Below are 20,191 nucleotides of genomic sequence, written 5' to 3' on the forward strand. Positions count from 1 at the left end.
GTTAAATTCTGTGGATGATATTAAAACTATATTCATGACTGCTCACAGGAAGCATAAGCTTTAGCACATGTAATAATGTAAGACATAGAGGCAAGTCATTTTTCAGGAAAGCATAATAATGTCTTAAACCTACAGACTTGCACCAAGTATACTCACAGGCTAAAGAGTGGACTCACTTCTCATAGGGAGAATCCGAGCTGTAACATTTAAGAATGAGGAAGTTCTATTCCTAATAGCACTGCTAACTCTCCTAGAGTATTGTTTATTTTGTAGTTAGTACTGCTACTGCAGAAAGTCTGTATACAAGATTTATTTTCATCAAATAAATGAGATTAATCAATGAACTGACAATAGTTTTCCTAAAATTTCCACTCTCCTCCCTATCTAGCAAACTAAGCCTAGAACTTACATTAATTAGATAGCCGGGTACCTAAAAATTTATTGCCTTAATACAGGAAATGATGTTCTAATATAATAACAACATTTATATGGAATTTTATAACTACATTTTTATATACAGTATCTAATTTGATCCTAAAACAAGTTATCTTGTGTCCATTTTATAGCTACTTTATGCCCAATTCGTTTGGCTAATAAACGGCAGAGCCATGATTCTACAGCTCCTACTATTTCTAACCACTGAGTGCTTCTGAAACTTCTCCACCACAGTACCCTTAGGGTGGAGGATCATGAGCCGAGAACAGGGAAACTGAGACACTGCTTGGGAGATGTCTGTCTTACCTTATAAGTAAACAACTTTTGCCTGCATTTTAAACCACATTTATTTAACATATAAAATCATTTAACCCCCCTACCTTTATTTGGTTTAAAATCGAAAATGTCTGACACTGGTTTGGCACATCACTTACCCCAGAAATGCACACATGCCCTTTGAGAAACACAGCATTTCAACACACCACTTCCTGTAATGGCCGGAAGAGTGACTCCAGTTTGCACCCTAAGCATGAGGATTAAGACCCATTCTTTGCCCTCTTCCTCTCTCACCTCAAGGTAACTTGGGTCTGGGGCACTCTTCACTGCTTCGTAAAGCTCGGCACCGTCCTGCAGCGCATGGATTTGTTGTCTTGTTAGTGCACGTGACAGTCCACATTGCTTTGTTATATTTTCTAGGAAAAAAAAGCATCACTAATTAGCTGGGCCACAAATTTAAGCCAGGGAACCAAGCAAAAAAACACCCAAAGAAGTGAGGTTAAAAAATAAGAAATATTTGTCTGCTAAATTTTTCTAGGAAAATTTGAAAGTGTACTCGTGGTTTAAAAACCATCAGTCATAGAGTGTTTATTTACTTAATTTATAAATTAAGTAAATTATTTCATGATTTACTTAATCATGAAAACAGCATGCATGAGCTAGGGATAACCTTAAGCAAATCAAATACTAAGAGTCCAATTATTCTGCAGATTTATACAGAACATGAAATTAATACAGAAAATCATGAAGAAATGCAAGAAAAAATTTTCATCAATAAAAAATATATTAAAAAGGTAGATAAAAAAGGGCATTTTGTATCCTTTCAGCGAAACAAAATTATTATTTTTATTAAAATTGATGCCACAGGGAAAAAAAGTTCTAGCTCCAGGTTAGAATGACGTAAAAACCAAAAGGAATAACAACAAAAACGCATTAGTCACATAATGTAGGTAATGGACGCTGAAGAAAGAGATGACAAACAGCTCAGGGGAAATAGCATTTTTTTGAGTCTATTTTTTGAGTTTATTTTTCTTTTTTTAAATTGAATATATTTGGCATGGAAACTGTATGTATTTAAGGTGTATAATGGGTTACTCTGATACATTTCTGTACTGTAATATGACTGCCGTTGTGGTATTGTTGTCTACATTCATTACATTGTGCATTAGATTACTATGGCTTACAGCTCCTTGAATATTTGTACCCTTAAATAACATCAATTTTGTCTCCACCCCCATCCCCTGGTAATCACCATTTCATTTTGTTTTTATAAGTTTGACTTTTTCATATCCACATGTAATATCAACCAGTGCTTGTCAAGGGGAAAATAATTTGGTAGTTCTTTCCCTTGCTGCTATTCTTTCTCTTATCCCCAAAAAGGATACTATAAGCACTTTAGTACTTAAGCTTAAGAAGGGATTTACTTAAGTAACACTTGTGAAAAGTCCTGTGGGCATTTAATATTGTATTGCCTAAACCAATCACAAGTAATCTCAAAGCTCAGTGTATTGAAAAAAGATGTGATAATATGGAGATAGTTCAATGCTTATCTGAATATCCATGTAAAAATATATTTTTTTAATTTTTAAGAATTCAGATTCAGAATTAGAAAAAAGATGTTACTCAAAGACAATTCACACAAGTACAAAAATTAAATTAGAAGCCTCTAAAACTTCTAATTAAAAAAAAACTTATTCTCCTCAGACTGATATCCAAGTTCTGTATTCTGTAGTGATTGTTTTTCATCCTTTTTAATGTATCTGCTCCAAGCTTTCTATTTCTGTGCAACTTGGTAAATTCTAATTCCTTACAGATGAAATAAATGGCAACATTTATTGAGTGAAAACAAAAAACAAAAAAACTTATTCTCAAAAAAAGAAAATCTTGTGATATATAACTAATTTTACCTTCCTGCTCTTCAAATTCCACTTGAATTTTAGTGAATAAGGCTTCCAGTTTCTTTTGTTGGGCCTCTGCGTATTTTGTTGCTTCCTTTTCTTCTTCTTTCTCACTGCGAAATACATACAATCCAGATGATGTCTTCTCCATCCACTGTAATGATGTGTCAAACAAAAATACATGGTAGGAAGGGGTCATCCAAGTTAACTGTCTCACCAGAAATACACAGTAGGTTGAAGAATGCACCATACCTGGACAGGGTATGCTCTCTGAACAACTACATCAACACAACCGACGTTTCCTCCATCACTGAAGAGGGATGACAAGGGGAGAGGAAAAGGTCTAGGATCAGGAGAGAAGCCCAGTTTGGCATACCAGCAAGCAGGCCGAGTGCTGTTGGCAGAAATCTGGACAAATTCATGAATACATTGATTTCTAAGTTAAACACATATTTAATTCTATTTCAGATTTCATAACATTTTTCATTCTTTTAGGACTGCTTTAAAAATACTCATTTAAAAAGGTCTTAAGAATTATAGGTAGAGAAATTGTATGCAGTAAGTGAAAATACTTTCACAAGTATAAACTCATATAGTATTTTAATTACTTCAAAATAGTTATTTCAAAAAATTTTTATACTGCTATCAAGTTTTAATGTTATGTTAACATTACTATTAGAAAATTAATAAAAGAGGCTTTAACTTAAACATGATGGATTAAAATATACTTTTTTACCTAGGCTCCCTCAAAAAATCTATGAGAACAAAGAGAACTGGAGTGAAGAGGACAGTAGATGTCGGTAGCTAAAGATCTGTTGGAGGAGTGGTAACAAAGCAGCCTGAGAATGATTACAGTTAATAAAAACAGTAAACATTCACACGGTACTTCCTATAACATATATTAACATTAATCTTCACAACAACCCTAAGGCTTATTTCTATTTACAGACGATGAGACTTAAGTATAAGGGAAATTACATAACCTGCTCAAGGTTACTCAGCTAACAAACTTGTATGGAGCCAATGTGATACAAAGTAATTTAAGGAAATTGCTCAGAAACTGGAGACAACAGGTACCTCTGAAGGCAGGAGCTTGAGGTGTGGCAGAAAATAGGAAGAATGGTTGAGATTTTGTATAAAGATAATTAAGCCCCGAAAATGAACTAAGATACGATATGAAAAAGAACTTCCAACATCAGCACTCTCGGGAAGACTCATGCCAGAAGATGATCATCAAAAAACCCCAACAAAGATCCACGCACTGCTACAGCTGTAGATGCACTCATCCCACCCGTTCCTGGACTTGCCATGGGAATGAGGAAGGAGATATCTAAGCTGGCCTGTGCATACAGTAAAACAACAAATTTGACTGGATCTATACTGTTGGAACTCAAACAAGAATTAGGAGAAGTGCAAATTGTAGCGCTCCAAAATCTTACAACTACAGACTATTTACTGTTTAAAGAACATATGGCATGTGAACAGTCCCCAGGAATGGGTTGTTTTAATTTGTCTGATTTCTCTCAGACTGTTCAAGCTCAGTTGGACAATATCCACCATGTCATAGATAAGTTTTCACAAATGCCTAAGGTGCCTAACTGGTTTTCTTGGTTTCACTGGAGATGGCTGGTAATTACAGGTATGCTTTGGTTACATAACTGTACTCCTATTATGTTAATGAGTGTGCAGAATTTAATTAGTAGTTTAAGACCTATACATGCTGAAGTTACTCTACAAGAAGATATGTCAAAGAAATAATCAATCTTCCCATGTTTTCTTCCACCTGCTACTTCTATAGCTTTTCTTCTTCCTACCTAATTATAACCCTTAAATAGAATTCGTGCCACATGTCGAATTTACCGAGTATCATAATTCTTCCAAGTGGTAAAGACACCTCAAGACAAATGCTGGGCATAGAAGCCACAGGGCATAAATATGCAAAGAAGTAAAAAGCTAACCTTTTCAAACAATAAGGCTTCTCTCTCACTTACCAACTTCACATTTCCCTGTATGGCCCCGGAAGATGACTGGTTAGCCAGAGACGGGTAAGATTCCTCAAGGGAGGAACAACCTAAGACAGGCACAGTCGCAGGGGGGCCATCAGGTGAGAAAATGGGGATCAACAGAGGTGAGGCTTAGAACCTCGCCCCCCCTGTTCTGACAGAAATCTTCTGCATACGTGGATGTTTTATTGCCCTTGTCTAGCTTGGATTAACACATAGTCTACGGGCACACACCTGATCATCTACATTTGCTCTCTTACAACACTAAACTATGTTTTCTACCTTTATCTTGTATCTACCTACCACTTCAGCATTTTATTAAAAATAATAATAATAAAGAGAGAAATGTGGTATCCACATATAAATCAAGTACAAAAATCAAATGAATATTCATATTTGAACTGACTGTTTATAGTTCATAATGCATGAGCAAAACCGAAAGCTTCTGTGATGACTGCCCTTGTACTGTTCACCATGTAACTTATTCACTATGTAAGAATTTGTACTCCATGTAAGAACTTGTTCGTTATGCATCAGAAGATTGGAGACTGATGAAAATTAGGCTTGGGGTGGATTAATGATTGTGCATTGAGCATTGACCCCCCCTATACAGAATTTTATTGTTGTTAACAACCATTTGATCAATAAATATGAGAGATGCCCTCACACACACACACACACAAATATATATATATATATATATATATATATATATATATATATATATATATATATAAACACACTTCCAATTGTAAAATAAATAAGTAACCAGGATGTAATGTATAGCATAAGGAATATAGTCAAAATATTGTAACAACTTGGTATGGTGATAGCTGGTACCTAGAATTATCATGTATATAAATGTTGAATCACTGTGTTGTACACCTGAAACTAATGTAATACTGTGTGTCAACTACCCTTCAATAAAAAATAATTATCCGGAAAAAAAAAAAAAGATAATTAAGGTCTTAGATTTCCTCTCGTATCCCAAGCAGCCAGGGGACTGTCCTTCCCTTACATCAAAAAAAGCCCAGGCGACTGTGCTCTCTGGAGAGGCTGAACCACACATCCTGGCATCTGGAATACCAGGCAGAGGCAGCCAGGGCTGGAGGGTGAGATGCTACACTGAAAACAAAAATGAAAATCCTTAAGTTAAAAATGAGTCTCCCTATTAGTTTTCGTGCTCTGCTCAGCTCTCAGAACATTCACCGATATTTATAGGTCTCCTAATGTAAAAAATCAAATCCGTTTTATTATCCTACCAGCTGACAAGCCCCATCTCACTGAGTTCCAGTCAGCTCAGTAGTGTCCTACTCTCAAAGGAGAAAGAATAGCTAGCCATCACCAATCGAGGAAAATTTCCAACCTGAGACACCCAAACAAATAGGTTCAAAGGGGGGAGAAAAAACACTACCAGGAGCAGAAAAAACTAAAATAAAGCAAAATATTAACAACAGCTTCAGGAAGATGAGAAGATATTATATCTATGAAATCAGATGTAATAAAAAAAGAAACATTTTGGGAATATTAAAGGCCTCTTGAAAATTGAAATTATGCCAAGAGGCATAAATTCACTTTAGCAATAAGAAGATAAATAGAAAACAGCAGGAAAAAGACAACAAAAATAGAAAACAGAAGAAAACAAGAAATTAGAGGACCAATCCAACAGGCCTAGGGCCCAAATATTAGGAGTTCAAGAAAAATGAAGAGAAAAAAATGGAAGGGAAGAAATAATCAAAGAATTACTTCAACAAAATTTCCCAGAACTTAGATGGAGGATATATGTTTAAAGATTGATTGCCACTGTGTACCCAGGACAATGATTTTTAAAAATGTTGATACCAATGTACATTATTATGAAAATTCAGAATAGCAGAGACAAATGATCTTAACCACTTCTTATAAGGAGAGCACACAGTGAAAGACTGGGAATAAAAATAGCACTAAACTTAACCGAAGCTATACTAGAAGAAAGAAGATGATAGAGTCAATGTTTTTAAAATTCTGAAGGATTTATTTCAATCTTAAATTCTAGACTCAGCCAAATTTACAGTAGAATTAGAGAAAGGTGCATGCCCCCTTTCTTGACAAGCCTCTGGGGTTGGTCTGCCCTCAAAGCTAGGGAATAAATCTAGAAAAATACGAAATCCAGGAAATAGGGCTTCTAACACAGAAATAGGTGAAAATAATTTCCAGAATGGTAATTGTGCAGCATACATAGAAAATAACTACTTCAGAAAGGAGCAAGAATATGGACAGGTCCCAGGATCTCCAAGAAAAAGAAATGGAACTGATAAAGGTATTTTAACATACTGAGGTGACTTTTATATAGCCCCTGTGTGGGGATGAATTGGAGATAAAGGATACAGAAAATAAAGAAAAACCAAAAAAAGCAAGACAGTTGCAAACTTCTGGAAAAGCAGTTCAGCTGTAAAGGAGAGAAATGTATTCATAGCGCAGTTGACCCTTGAGCAACATGGGTTCGGACTGCACGGGCCCACTTACATGCTTTCTTGTTCAATATACAGTATTGGTGACTGGAGGTGAGGCTGCAGATTACACAAAGGGGTTGAGAAGTGGTCAATGGAAACGGAAGAATGTTATATGTAGGGGCCCTTACAGGAAATCAAACCTCCCACCTTGGTGTTCTTAGTACCACATCCTAACCAGCTGAGCTAACCAGCTGCTATATGGACCAGAGAGAAATGCTGAGACAGGAGAGGAGCCGAGGAGCTGAGGCCCAGGTCAGGCAACTGAGAGGAAGGAAGTGGGAAGCGCTGACCCTTCGAAGTGTGTCCCTCCTGCCTAGGCCTGACCCACCTGCGGGCAGGTGTCAGCTGGGGCAGGGACCAGGGCAGCAGCTGATTCACCCTCTGCTTGCGCTCTTTTCTCTCTTGGACTCTATGACCTTCCTATTTCTTCTCTACTCTTCCATCCTTTTTTGCATCTGAAGTTAACCGACCCATTTTACATACAGTAGGCCATTAGTACTTAAGTTTTTGGAGAGTCAAAAGTTGTATGTAGATCTTTGACTACATGGGGGTCAGTGCCCCTCACCCCGAGTTTAAGGACCACCTGTATATGCTGAGTTGCAGAAAATATTTTTCAGTCACTATAACATGAACATTGAATGCTGAGCTTACTTCCACCTTTCACAGTAGAAAGCAAATTAAAAGTTCATGTCTAAACTGAAGAAGACACAACAGTACAAGCAAAACAAACACCCAAAGGGGTTCAAAGTTGGCCAGGAAGCATGAATGGGAGTTAGGCAGGGCTACAGGTTGACTGCTTTCTTTTTTTTGGGGTCATAAACCTTTTATTATTTGAGTTTTGAAATATGTACATGTATTGATTTGATAAAACAAAACACTGAAAGCCACTGCCAAGTTTGATATTCTAAGCAACATAAAACAAAAGGCTGTTTCAGCTTGACTAAAAGCAACTCAGTGTGGAGTTAATGAGAAAGTATCTCTTCACCTTAAAAGTATTTAATTTTATAAAATGCTTTCCTGAATTAGAGTGACCCAGAATACAAAGAAGTAAACTTTTTACAAGGTCTTTTATGTGAATCTGAATGTGCTATTGTCAGTAATTTCTGACAGCAACATGTACACTGCTGAACATGATGAAGTCCTAGTATGTAGTTCTAAATCTACATAGAGGTAAAAGGCATATTTTATTATTATGTATTCAAGAATCACTGGAATTTAATTCTCTAATCACACTGGAATAGAGATGTGATCAAGTATTCAGGGTGGAGTCAATTTACTATGAGAACAAGATAGTGGCGGGGCCGCGGGTACCAAAGTTGCACATTTGCTACAAATTTATTATTCTTTAATTGTAACTGCATTACTTTAGCTCAGTAAATATCCCAAAAACAGCCCCCAAAATTTAACAGTCTGAGGAATCTTCCACTTACACTAAGGTTATCAATATGTTTTCAAGAAATGAATCATCCTTAATAGGCATAAGTTTAAAATTCTCAGTGTAAATCTTCTCTAGAATTTAACTGAATCAATGATTGATTTTACCAAGATTGTGCATTAAATTAATTTACCTTTAACATAAGAGATTCTGGGGCTTCAAGAGGTGTACAAGCCTCAGGAGAACCCACCAGTTCTGCTCCTTGAATGATGATCTTCTGACCCACAGTCAGCCTGCCGTTCTTTAAGAGAGCTAGGAGGGGAGGGTCTAGCTGGGCCTTAATTGCGTACCACCCATCTGTAAGTTCGATGGCACCCACTTTTTTGGTATCCACACTACTTGTTTTACTGTTAGAGGTTTCAGATGTATCTGTGCTTGGGGAGATTATCCCAGAAATACAGAGAACAAGCGTTTTTGCAGCTGTGTCATCCCTTTCCATTATCTTTTTTATAGCTGATCTTCTGCATCTATCAATTTCCAGATCGTATCTAAAAGAGAAAAATGCATATTTTAGGAACCATGTCTAGAATTACACTGTCAAGAAAATCCTTGAATAATTGAGAATAAAAATTAATTCCTTTATTGAAGAAATAAAATACTAAGAAAAGAATCTGAAATTTGGTAGCTAGCAATGCATTAAGTGTTATACTGCTAAAGTAAGAATTAAATATTAAAACACCCCAAAATGCAAAAACGCTTTGTTAGCAATCCTTGAATAGATGGAAGTTAGTAATTCATACTCTTTTCTCATATGCCCAGAGGTTAAAAAGGAGGTGGTGGAAGAGGAAACCAAAGTTGTATGAATATGTGATTTCTCTTAAGTGGGGGCTGAGGGATGACAAGAGAATGACTGTACAACGGAACAGCAGCGTGGGACGGTGATGGTCACCGCCGCTCACGTGCCTCTACGATGTGGGAGTTACAGACTACACAGACGTCTGAACCATACGGCTGTATCTAATCACATAATTCACGATTTAAACTTGCCTGTATTTTAGTTGAAGAAGTACCCTTTCTGGGCTTAGGCATCTATTAGCAAATTCCTTAGGAAAGGCGAATTCCATAGCTGCCAGTTTCCATATAATCCATCTATAGTGATTAGAAACCCAAACTCCAGAAATAAGCTTGGGATCCACACCTGGGGTGTCGCACAGAGCCCTGAGCAAACAATGGTGGAGTAATGGAATGAAAATGTGGTTTTTATAATAAAATAAAAATATAATAAAAACATAAGATATTGAATTCAATAACCACTATTCTTTGCACAAAAACTACATTGTACAAGATTATTCAGTAACTTCTTATGAGTTAACATATAATCAGTAAGTAATATAATTGTAGAGGGTGATTTGACATGTATCAAGATACACTAATAAAAATTCCACTTACTAGTCAATAGTTATTTTAACTGGAAAATGAGATCCTTAATTTAAAATAATTATTTTAGATTATTTCTCTTATTATGAGATTGCTTTTGGAATCACTTCAGAACTTCCTTCTCTAGTCCTGGTGCTCTTCTTTGTATCTTCCCCTCTCTCACATCTTCAACCCCCGCCTTCTTTCCCATCCACACTCTTAGTCCCAGGAGAACAGAAGTCATCAAAAGAGAACCTTCATAAGCTTCCACACTCACACCTACCAACCCGCCAGCTCCGGACCCTTGCGCTGTGCCTTCTCCTGCCGTTTGTACACTAGCTCCCGCCCTCCTTGCCTAGTCAAGGACGCCGATGTCGGGAATGCCTCCTCTTCTCCTGTGTCACTGATTTCTTGCCCTGCCACTGACCAACCATTAGCCTAAAAACAGGTTGTTATAGACACAACAAAACCAACACCCTCTGGTCCTACTTCCTTCTCCAGACACTGTGCCTTTCTCTCTGCCGCACTTTTTGGCATTTCCGGAATGACCGCATTCTCTCTCCCCAACTCCTCTTCTTCCACTGTTGTTTAACCGCATTCTGAGCACTTTTGCCCCACCAATCTACTGAATTATTTTTATTAACATTAATAACGATCTCTACAGAGCCAACTCCAGGGGTCAATTCTCAGTTCTCATCTTGCTTACCTGTCAGCAGCAACTGGTCATTCTCTAGTCCCTGAAGCTCTATCTTTATTTGGCTTGCAACACACCACAGTCTTCGACATTTATTTCTAACTTTTGGGGTACTCTTTCTTAGTCTCTTTTCATGGCTTTAAATTCAACCTATATGTTGACAACTCTCAGATTGATTTCTTTGGCCTATACTTCACCTATGAACTCCAGACTTGCAGATCCAGTATCTCCCACCAAGTATCTTACTTATTCAGTATCCCCATTTGGATGTCAATTAACACCTCAAACCTTAAATGTCCTAAACTGAATACTTGATTTCCCTTCCATCTTTAGTCTCAGTTCTCAGGATAAGGTAACTCTATCCTTCCAGCTGCTAATAACAAAATCTTTGGAGCCACTCTTATTCTCCTCTTTCTCTCATACTCATCAATCCTTGAGCAAATCCTGATGGTTCCGCATTCAAAATATGCCCAGAACCCAAGTGCTTTTCACCGACTCCACCGCCACCGCCCCTGGCCCAGGCACCCACCTCTCACCCGGATCACTGCAGTAGCTTCCTGAGAGCTCTGCCTCTCTCCTTGCCCCTCTCTGCAACCTGACCGCAGTAAGCAGCCAGAGTCAGGTCATGTCACTCTCTCCTTTAAACAATCTAGTCATTTACTCAGAATAACAATGGTTTCCCCTAGTAAAAGCCAGCGCTCTTACAAAGGCCTCTTAAGGCTCTACCTCTCTGCATCTATCCCAACTACAGTAACTTCCCTCTTGCTCCTCAGATGAACATGCCCCACACTCAGAGCCTGGGATGCCCTCCCTGAACGGGCCTAGCTCACTCCCTTGACCACCTTCAGGGAACTGATCAGCCACAACCCAGTGAAGCCTCCTGACTTACTCTTTTAAAAACCTGCACCTCTCCTCTCCTACTTCTTACTACTCCCTTCCCAGCTTTACCTTCATAGTATTTATCACCTTCTAATACACTATACAAGTTGCTTTCTTTCTAAAAATTTCTTTCTCCACCACAGACTCTTCCACTAGGATGTATCACTTACTAAGAAAATTTTTTGCTTTGTTATCACTAGTACCCAGAATAGCATCTGGCACATAGTAGGTGCTCAATACATATTTGTTGAGCAATCAAAAAAACACCTTGAGCTTCAACACTCAAACACTGTGAACCATGCCCATGTGATTAAAGGGTAATCACTCTTAGCCTCCCCAGCACGCAGTCTACTTAAGAAAAGAAAATAATACAATTGTTACCATGCTTTTTCAACTAGAATTAATAGCAGGTATTTGTTTTGAGACAAGTACAAGATATAAGTAATATTCCTATTTTAAAATACTCCAAAAACATTAAAAAATTTAAGGAAAATTTATCACTTTCCCAAAACTATAAATTTTGGAAAGATGTACAGAAATTAAAAAAAGAGCATTAAAGAAAGGTTTCCCATCTCTTACCATTGACATAAGGTAACAAATCCCTGATAACAAAAAATTTAAATTATGTTTGTAAAAATAGTAGAATCATAACAGGTTATATAGTTTCTAAATTTTTGATGTTTTAGGGCACTGGACTTTACTATTTACTTGCTATTACTGATATTTCTGTTTAATTTTAGTATTTATATATGTGTTGAAATACACAATGGATGAGAACATGACATAATATATGTGTGTGTATAGGTCTACAATAAGGTCAACTCAAATTTAACTTTTCTTAATCACTCTTTGTTTTGTAAATGCAAGAAAAAGTCCCAACTAAAAAAAAACAATTAATTAAATCCTAAGACAAACCATAATTCACTTTTCAAAAGATCTCAACAGAATGGCAACCAAACCACAATGCCCTTTACAATGATTCAATGAATAAAATATATATAAGGAAAGAGAAACTTGTGAAAAGAGAGGGAGATGACAGGGTACAAAAAATGAACACAGAATCTTTTTGCACCGAGTACCTATAAAATTCTTCTTTTCCAGCCTTTCCGTCACTGGCGGGTATGAGCCATCCACCGTCAGCCAACTGCATTCCTCTTCCAGCCCATAAACCTTCCTTACCAAAATAATCCTGACTGTGAAACTGAAAAGACTCTGCATTTTTGCTGTTAATTTTTATGCAATGTTTAGAAACGCCAAACATATATAGCTGCACAAATGACAGAAAAATTTGATAATGAAAACTAAAGTCAAACAAGAGTATGTTTCATAAAAACAATTATAACAAATGAAAACTGAATTTAGCCAAATGTTTTCATTTAAATATTAAAATATTCACTATAAAAAGCTTTAACTTGTTTATTAGAAGCTAAACATTTTAATGTAATATAAACCACCCATACATTCAAGAGTCTCAACTTTTACATTCCCCTTGTGTATATGCCTCCTGCTATACCTGCCATCAGAAGTCACTGTGAGGATAAACAAGTAATTTAATGTTTTACAAAACTTCTTAAGTTTAAAAATTTAGATGGGAAAGGGTAGTATGTTAGGGACTCTGACCACTGGAGGAGGTCAGACTGTCACCCAGGCCCGGAGAGGCGCTTCCTTTCACCCGGCACCCCTAACCCCAAATTATCCTTTCCTTTGTTCCCACTTGACTCTGGGGTCAGACTCCTTGCTTTGGAATTGTGGGTCTTCCACTTATTAGTTAAGTGACTTTGGGGCAGTTACTTAACCCTCTCTGTGCTTCAGTGCTCATCTGTGAAATGATGGACAAAATAACAATGCCTTTCTTTAAGGTACTTGGAAGGATTAAGCAAGATAGAACCAATGCAGGAACAGTGCTTGCAAGAGTGCCTAGCAAGCAGGAAATACTCAATAAATGTCACCTATTAATATGACCAATATTATTTTCACTTCCCCATTGCCTAAAATTCTAATTAGACTAGTACTGGGTTAATAAGAACCTTCTTTTAAAAATGTAAATAGCATTTAGTGGGTTCAGGGCAATGAGTTATTCACACTTTACATTCAACGAGACTACTTTCCTCTAACATCTCGCTGACAGCACTTGGAGTAACAAAATGAGTATGTTTTGAAGGGGAAGAGAAAGAGTAACTTTGAAGCACAGATCCCTTGGGGAGGGTAAGGCAGCAGCAGAGGTAGCAGCCACTGTAGGTTCACTAGGAAACATGGTGATTTCATTCATCCATTCCTGCATTAATTTGTTCTTTCTTCAAACAGAACTTGGACTTACTAATTAATAAAATTTAACTTTCTATAAAAGCTTTTAGTATTGTAGACAAAAGTGTACCTGTTTGTGAGAACATGCTGAGGGAACTCGGCCTTCTACTGCTACTTTCAGAGAGATTCTAGGCATAGCAGATGTTTTTGCAAGATACAGACTGCCTGGCTGTGGAAAAACACGTTGTCTTTGTTTCTTTTTAATTCGCATATCCTGTGTATCTCTGGCATTCTGAAGATTTGTAATTAAATCTATTGAAGAATAATTAGCAAAAAATAAAATTGAACATAAAGCTTAAAAAGAGCATAATACAGCACATTGAACATAAAATTTAAAAAGGTTTTATTAATCCATATGTATCAATTTGCTTTAATTTTGAATCTTCAGGGATGAGAAAAGTTTCAACTTGTAAAGAATAGATCTATTGTGTTTATTTCAATTTGGAGGAGAATTAGTGGCCTGATAAAAAAATATATATTCCAGTAATAGCAGTTCTAGGTTGCATGTCTGGTTTTTTTTAAAGAAGAAAGTCTATGTTACCTTTAAAAGAAACGATTAGAATACTTTAAACCTTTGGACTTAGTAAAATCTAAAGCATTAAAAAAGGTTTTGAAATTATTAATCATCACAAAAAGCACAAAAAGAGAAAACCCTCAAGGCATTTCTTTGACATGAGAAATGTCTAACTGAAAGGCAAAAATGTGTCAACACAAATTTTCACACAATACCTAAAGGTTCCTCTTTACGCTTTGTGGAAATCAGAGTTGCTGCTTGATTGGAGTTATTTTTGTTCAGCTGATGAATTTCACTGTCATTAATACTGCTTTCTCTCTCACCAGAGCCATGTTCACCTACGGTTTTTCGTTTTTGCTTGTTTTCCTCCAAATCAGCATTCCTGCTAACACACTGCTCATCTCTGTGAAAATGTGATTTCGTTTTAAAAGGGGGGATGAAGACTTTCATCGGTTTGCCTGTAGCAATCGAGTGTCTCCGTTTTTCATTTCTTGTGGCAGGAACCTTACAAAATGGCTGCCTGGCAACTGAAGAATTGCTTGAGGATTTTTCAAAAGTCAGGTGTTCATAAAAGTGAGATTGAGAGAGAAATTCTTGATCAGGAGCAGTAAAATTTGGCCTCTGTATTTCTTGCCACTCCTTAGTTGTGCTGCAGTGGGGAGAAAATGTTTGGTTATTTGCCAGTAAATGTACACATATAGAGTTTTAGAATATGCTTTTTTTTGTAGACCCCCCCAACTACTATACATGGCAATCCTATTCTGGTAACTTTGGCTTATCATGGTGGTTGCCATCCAAAACAATGCCGTGTTTTTCACGTGTGTACGTGTTTCTCGCACTGACTCCCGGCCTGTGGCTTTCCCACCTACCGCACATAAAGAAGAGTCTGTGAGCCACGGATCTTCTGTGCTTGTCTCCTCCAGGGCTACCCCAGGACTCCTTGTCAGGATTACCCCTCTTCCCCCGAGAGGTAGGCCACTGGATGTCAACTGATATTAAATGTTATGGAGAAAAGTAAAAGCACGGCAAGGGGCCCAGGAAGTGATCATCAGAATTAAATAAACGGTATTTGATCCAGGGTAGGGAGGCAGACATCACTGATAACAGGCCATGTGTTCAGAGACCCGAAGGAAGCGAGGAGGAAAGCCCTACAGGCGCCTGGGAGGCTGCTGCAGGCGGGGCACACCTCAGGTGCTGGGTTAGTAGGAGGGTGCCCGGAGCAGGGCGAGCAGATGCGACTGGCAAGATGGAAGAAAGGGCAGATCCTGGGGGTCTGTTCAGCACCGTGAGGACCTGGGCTTGTCTCTGAGATGGGAAGTCACGGAATAACTTGGGAGTACACAAGGGACATTGTCCGTCCGATGGGCTTCTCTGCTGGGAACTCGCGGTGCCGGCAGGGATGGCAGGGCGAAGTCAGAAGCGGGGAGACCAGTTCTACTGAAACAATCCATGCAGTTTTATGGGCGGAAGCAGTGAGAATGTGACTGAATTTTGGGTATATACTTTGAAAGTAGAGGTGTTAGACTTTTAACTTTTATAGGAAAACAGATTAGGGTAAGGGACATCAGTTTTGGAGTTAAGTTTAAAATGTCTATTAGTCTCTCAAATGAAAATGTCAAGTGATTAGCTGGATGACTATGTTGCTCAGGCCAGAAACAAGGACTAAAGATAACAATTTTGGAGCCATCAGCAAAGAGATGGTATAGAAAGTCATGACTGGACAAGATTACTAGGGAAGAAGGCAGGAAGCAGCCATCTGCGGCTGAATCACAGGTGAATTTAACATTCAGTGGCTGGGGGAAGAACGAGCAAAAGAGACGAGGCGGAGAGGACATTTTTGCAAGATACAGACTGTCTGGCTGTGGAAAAACATGCTGCCTTTGTTTCTTTTTAATTCGCATAACCTGTATATCTCTGGCATTCTTAAGATTTATAATTAAATCTATTGAAGACAATTAGCAAAAAATAAAATTGAACATAAAACTTAAAAAGCGTATAATACAGCACATTGAACATAAAATTGAAAAAGTCTTATAAATCCATACCTATCAATTTGCTTTCAATCTTCAGGGATAATACAAGTTTCAGCTTGTAAAGGATAATTATTTTTATTTCAAATTTGAAGGAAGATTAGCCTGATAAAAAATATATCCAGTAATCTAGAACAGCCAGTGGGACAGGTGGAGAAGTGAGAGAAAAGCCCCGAAGCCAGAGCAGAGAAAGTGTTAAGACAGCAGGAGCGGTTAACTGAGAGGTTAACGCGAGGATGGAGACTGACAAGGGTCCGCGATGTGGAGGTGAACTGGCAGTTCTGACAAGGGGTAGGATATAGTGATAAAAGGTGAGTTCAGGAGAGAAGGGAAGAGATGAAGTTGAAAAACTCAGTACAGACAATTCCGGTGAATTGTGCTCTAAGGCGGGGTGGGCAAGAAAATGGATGTGTGGAAGCGGAGGAGTCAAGAAAGGCTTTTCTTTTTAAGATGGGAGACTCGCAGCAGCCACCACACGGATGGGACCAGTCTAGCAGAAAGGAAAAAATTACTCATGCAGGAGAGAGAGGGGACAATTGCTGGACTGATGTCCTCCAACAGATGGATGATTTAAATGAGATTTAGTGTGCACGAATGAATAAACCTTCTGCTCCAAAATGTATTTTCATCCATCTTTTTTACTCCTTGTTTTTAAATATTAAGAGTATTGTGAAAAGGGGGAGTTTGCTTTGTAGGTTATGATCCAGGTGTCTATTTGTAGCATCTAAGTGGAGCTCTTCTGGCCCTTTCAGTTAGTCACTATCTGGCCAAGACAAACGTGCACCTACCCAGGGTCCGACTTGTTGGAAGTGACATCGAGGCAGCTTCCTATTTAGTTCTAACCTGTTTTTTGTTTTTTTCCCTCCCATTCCCCACCCGCCCCCTGCCTGCCAAGTCCCATGATTAAAGTCACACACCTTCTTACTATTTCCCAGCATCTGGAACACCCTCTTCCACAAGCATTCCTTACATTCTGCCTGAAGTACTTTTCCTGCAAAGCTTTTGTCCCAGCTGCCAAGTCTCTATGCTCTCACATCACTCTGTCCTACCTATTTTAGTGTTTATATATCACAATGATTCTTTTCATGCCTGGCTCCAAGACCAGCAATCTTAAGTGAACTTACATATCTTTTCATCTGTCAGGACAGTATAAATTAGATACTTAGAAAGGGTACTTAATACATGTTTGTGAAATGCATAAAACTATTTTCCCATCATATGTGTAAATTAAGGTAACATGCAGATAAATAACTAAGCAGTTACTTTTAGTATTACATGTTTTGGAAAATGAAAAAAGAAAAATCACCTAGCCTTCTATATTCAAAACATGTATATTAGTAGTCTGCTGAAAATATATTCCAGAAATACAGTTCAAAGACTTTTTTCAACAATGCCACAAGTTATTTTTTATTTTCTGCCTCATTTTCAGAAGTACACGTTGCTGGCAAATGGATTTTTTCCTCAGGTTCTGTGGGGGAAACTGGGTGGCTTCTCTGCTTGCCCTAATATCAGATTTAAGCTTTCTATGGCTTTCTAAGTCATTCATGCTTTTTGGCTTCCAAAATTTTGTTTCTTCTGATCATTGTATGTGTGGATGTCTGCATTAAAAAAAATTTTCTTAGCAATTAGTAGAGTTTTGAGAGGGAAGAGAAATAAAAGGATATTTTCAATATTCAATATATGCCATCTTTTTGTTAACTGATTTTGAGCATTTTCCTTACTCTCTCTCAAGCTTAGTACCTTATCTGAAAATTGGAATAAAATTTGTTTTTTCTACTTTACAAAGTTCTATGTAACTAAAAAATGAGATAATAATACAAACAGCTACATGAAGTCCTACCAAAGTATCGATTTAGTCCTGATGCAGGCTTTTAAAAAAGGGAAGGGTGAACTTTTTTATTGTATATTAGTGCCATTATTTTTAGAAATATTTATTTAAAAACCCATACATTTCTTACTCTATATTAAAATTTAAAAAAATTTAAACATGTCTTACCGGAGGGGTCCACAGGTAATTGGCTCTAAAGAAATGTGATGCATAAATAATCTTCTATCTTTGATTGTGCCTAGAAAAATATTATTTTCATTATGTATTAATGAAAATCTAATGGGAGATTTTATTTTCTATGTGTTTATCACATTATGTAAATATTTATATAAAAAATTTGAGATAATTATAGACTTTAAAATTTTCAATGCATTTATAATGGATGCTCAGTAAATAACTATCAAAAGAAATATTTGACTCACAAACTGATAGTGACTATCTACCAAATAATTCACAGTGCAAACATGTAAACCAGTATAAATTTAGTCAGCTGATGTTAATCATAACTCCAAGTTGTTAGCAAACTGTCAATGTAAATACCAAGTTTAAAAGTTAGTCTTATGAAGGTTTACAAGCTATACTTTAGATTATTCATTCTCAGTATGCAACCTATACTTCTTAAGCCTTCAACTTATCCATTAGTAGGGGATTGGTTGAATAAACTAGGATATATTGAGAGAGCTACATGATTCGGCACTACGCAACATTAAAAAGAATGAAGAACATCTCTACATACCATTAAGGAGGGATGTCCAGATAAATTCTAAAGTAAACAACAACAGAAGGTACAGAGGGTGTATACAATAATACCCTCTAAGTAAGAAAGGAGGGAAATGAGAATATATACACATATATTTACTTAGTTAGTTTTACAAGAATAAACCCTAAAAGGATGAACAAAAAAACCATTAAAAATGATTAGTGATATGATGAGCAAAAAGTGGAAAGGTGATGAATAGCATGGAAGGGACAGGACTTTCCAAGGATACCTTTATTATAACTATGTAAGTAGCTATATAAGCTATGAGCTATGTAAGGGTTTTATTTATTCAAACATAAAATTAAAAAAAAGCAAATCCTAAAACTGAAAACAGACTGAAACAAATGAATCCAACCTAATTATCAAATTGGTAACCACACACAAAAGAATTATTTTGAGTAATATTTGAACATAGTATTTTGACTATACATTTTTGATAATATATATTCTTAGGACAAAAACCACAAAGAATTCTTCAACTTCCCTTAGTTTTACTGTTAGTAGTAAAATCAGTATTATAAATCTGAAACTATTATGTATGTATTATAAGACAATGATTCTCAAAGCGTGATCCATGGAACCGTGGGGGAAGGGTACCCAGACCTTTTAGAGGATCCAAGCTGTCAAAACAATCAATAATAATGGTAAGAAAAAAAATACATTATATATGTCTTCTTCACTGTGCTGACATTTGTACTGCTGGTGTATCCTGCTGCACACTTTAGTGTGATGACTGTTGCAAGGAAATGCACTTACATGAACTGTGCTACTCATTTTTTCCCACAAATTCCATTTTCATGTGAAGGAAAAACCAGTAAATCGATTATTCATACTTAGGGATTTGGCAGATATTTTCTCAAAAATGAATGAAATGAGCTTGTCACTATAAGGAAAACAATTGCCAGTATTTGTTGGTAGTGGTAAACCCCAAGCTTTTAAACAAAAAGGAGAATTTTGGAAAGCTTGTATCTGGCTGTTGGCTTCCAAGCGTCTCGAATACTTAAACTTTTCAGATTAGATTAGTGCTATCATGAACAAATGTGACTGTATAATAAAATGTGCCAATGTTTAGGAGAGCTGCATAACTCGGTGAACTGTTTTCAAAATGACCAATGTACAATGTTACAAATATTAAAATTTCTCAATTTTAATCTTGAGTATGGTAGATGCAAATAGATGTAATCCACGTTAACAAATGTTCTTTGCCTCAATAATTTTTCAGCACACAAAGAGGTCTTGAGACCAAAAAGTGTGAGAACCACTGTTGTAGGATAAAACAAACAAGTA

At 37.0% G+C, this 20,191-nt stretch overlaps 1 protein-coding gene across 2 annotated transcripts in view; it reads right to left on the bottom strand.

Annotated features, from left to right (window-relative positions):
• BRCA2 (BRCA2 DNA repair associated) overlaps nucleotides 1–20,191 on the bottom strand; it is a 59,359-nt gene that overhangs the window by 14,076 nt on the left and 25,092 nt on the right. Inside the window, exons 13-21 of one of the 2 annotated variants that reach the window (XM_036905020.2) lie at nucleotides 18,313–18,382; nucleotides 14,502–14,935; nucleotides 13,843–14,024; nucleotides 12,548–12,735; nucleotides 9,527–9,697; nucleotides 8,673–9,027; nucleotides 2,862–3,017; nucleotides 2,619–2,763; nucleotides 1,006–1,127 (exon numbers count right to left, since the gene is read on the bottom strand). In XM_036905020.2, coding sequence (XP_036760915.2) covers nucleotides 1,006–1,127; nucleotides 2,619–2,763; nucleotides 2,862–3,017; nucleotides 8,673–9,027; nucleotides 9,527–9,697; nucleotides 12,548–12,735; nucleotides 13,843–14,024; nucleotides 14,502–14,935; nucleotides 18,313–18,382 — 1,823 coding nt within the window. Of the gene's footprint in view, nucleotides 1–1,005; nucleotides 1,128–2,609; nucleotides 2,764–2,861; nucleotides 3,018–8,672; nucleotides 9,028–9,526; nucleotides 9,698–12,547; nucleotides 12,736–13,842; nucleotides 14,025–14,501; nucleotides 14,936–18,312; nucleotides 18,383–20,191 lie in introns of both variants that reach the window. The other variant, XM_057489681.1, reaches the window with a different exon arrangement.

The sequence above is a fragment of the Manis pentadactyla genome, chromosome 2 (assembly GCF_030020395.1).
Source record: "Manis pentadactyla isolate mManPen7 chromosome 2, mManPen7.hap1, whole genome shotgun sequence".
Taxonomy (NCBI): domain Eukaryota; kingdom Metazoa; phylum Chordata; class Mammalia; order Pholidota; family Manidae; genus Manis; species Manis pentadactyla.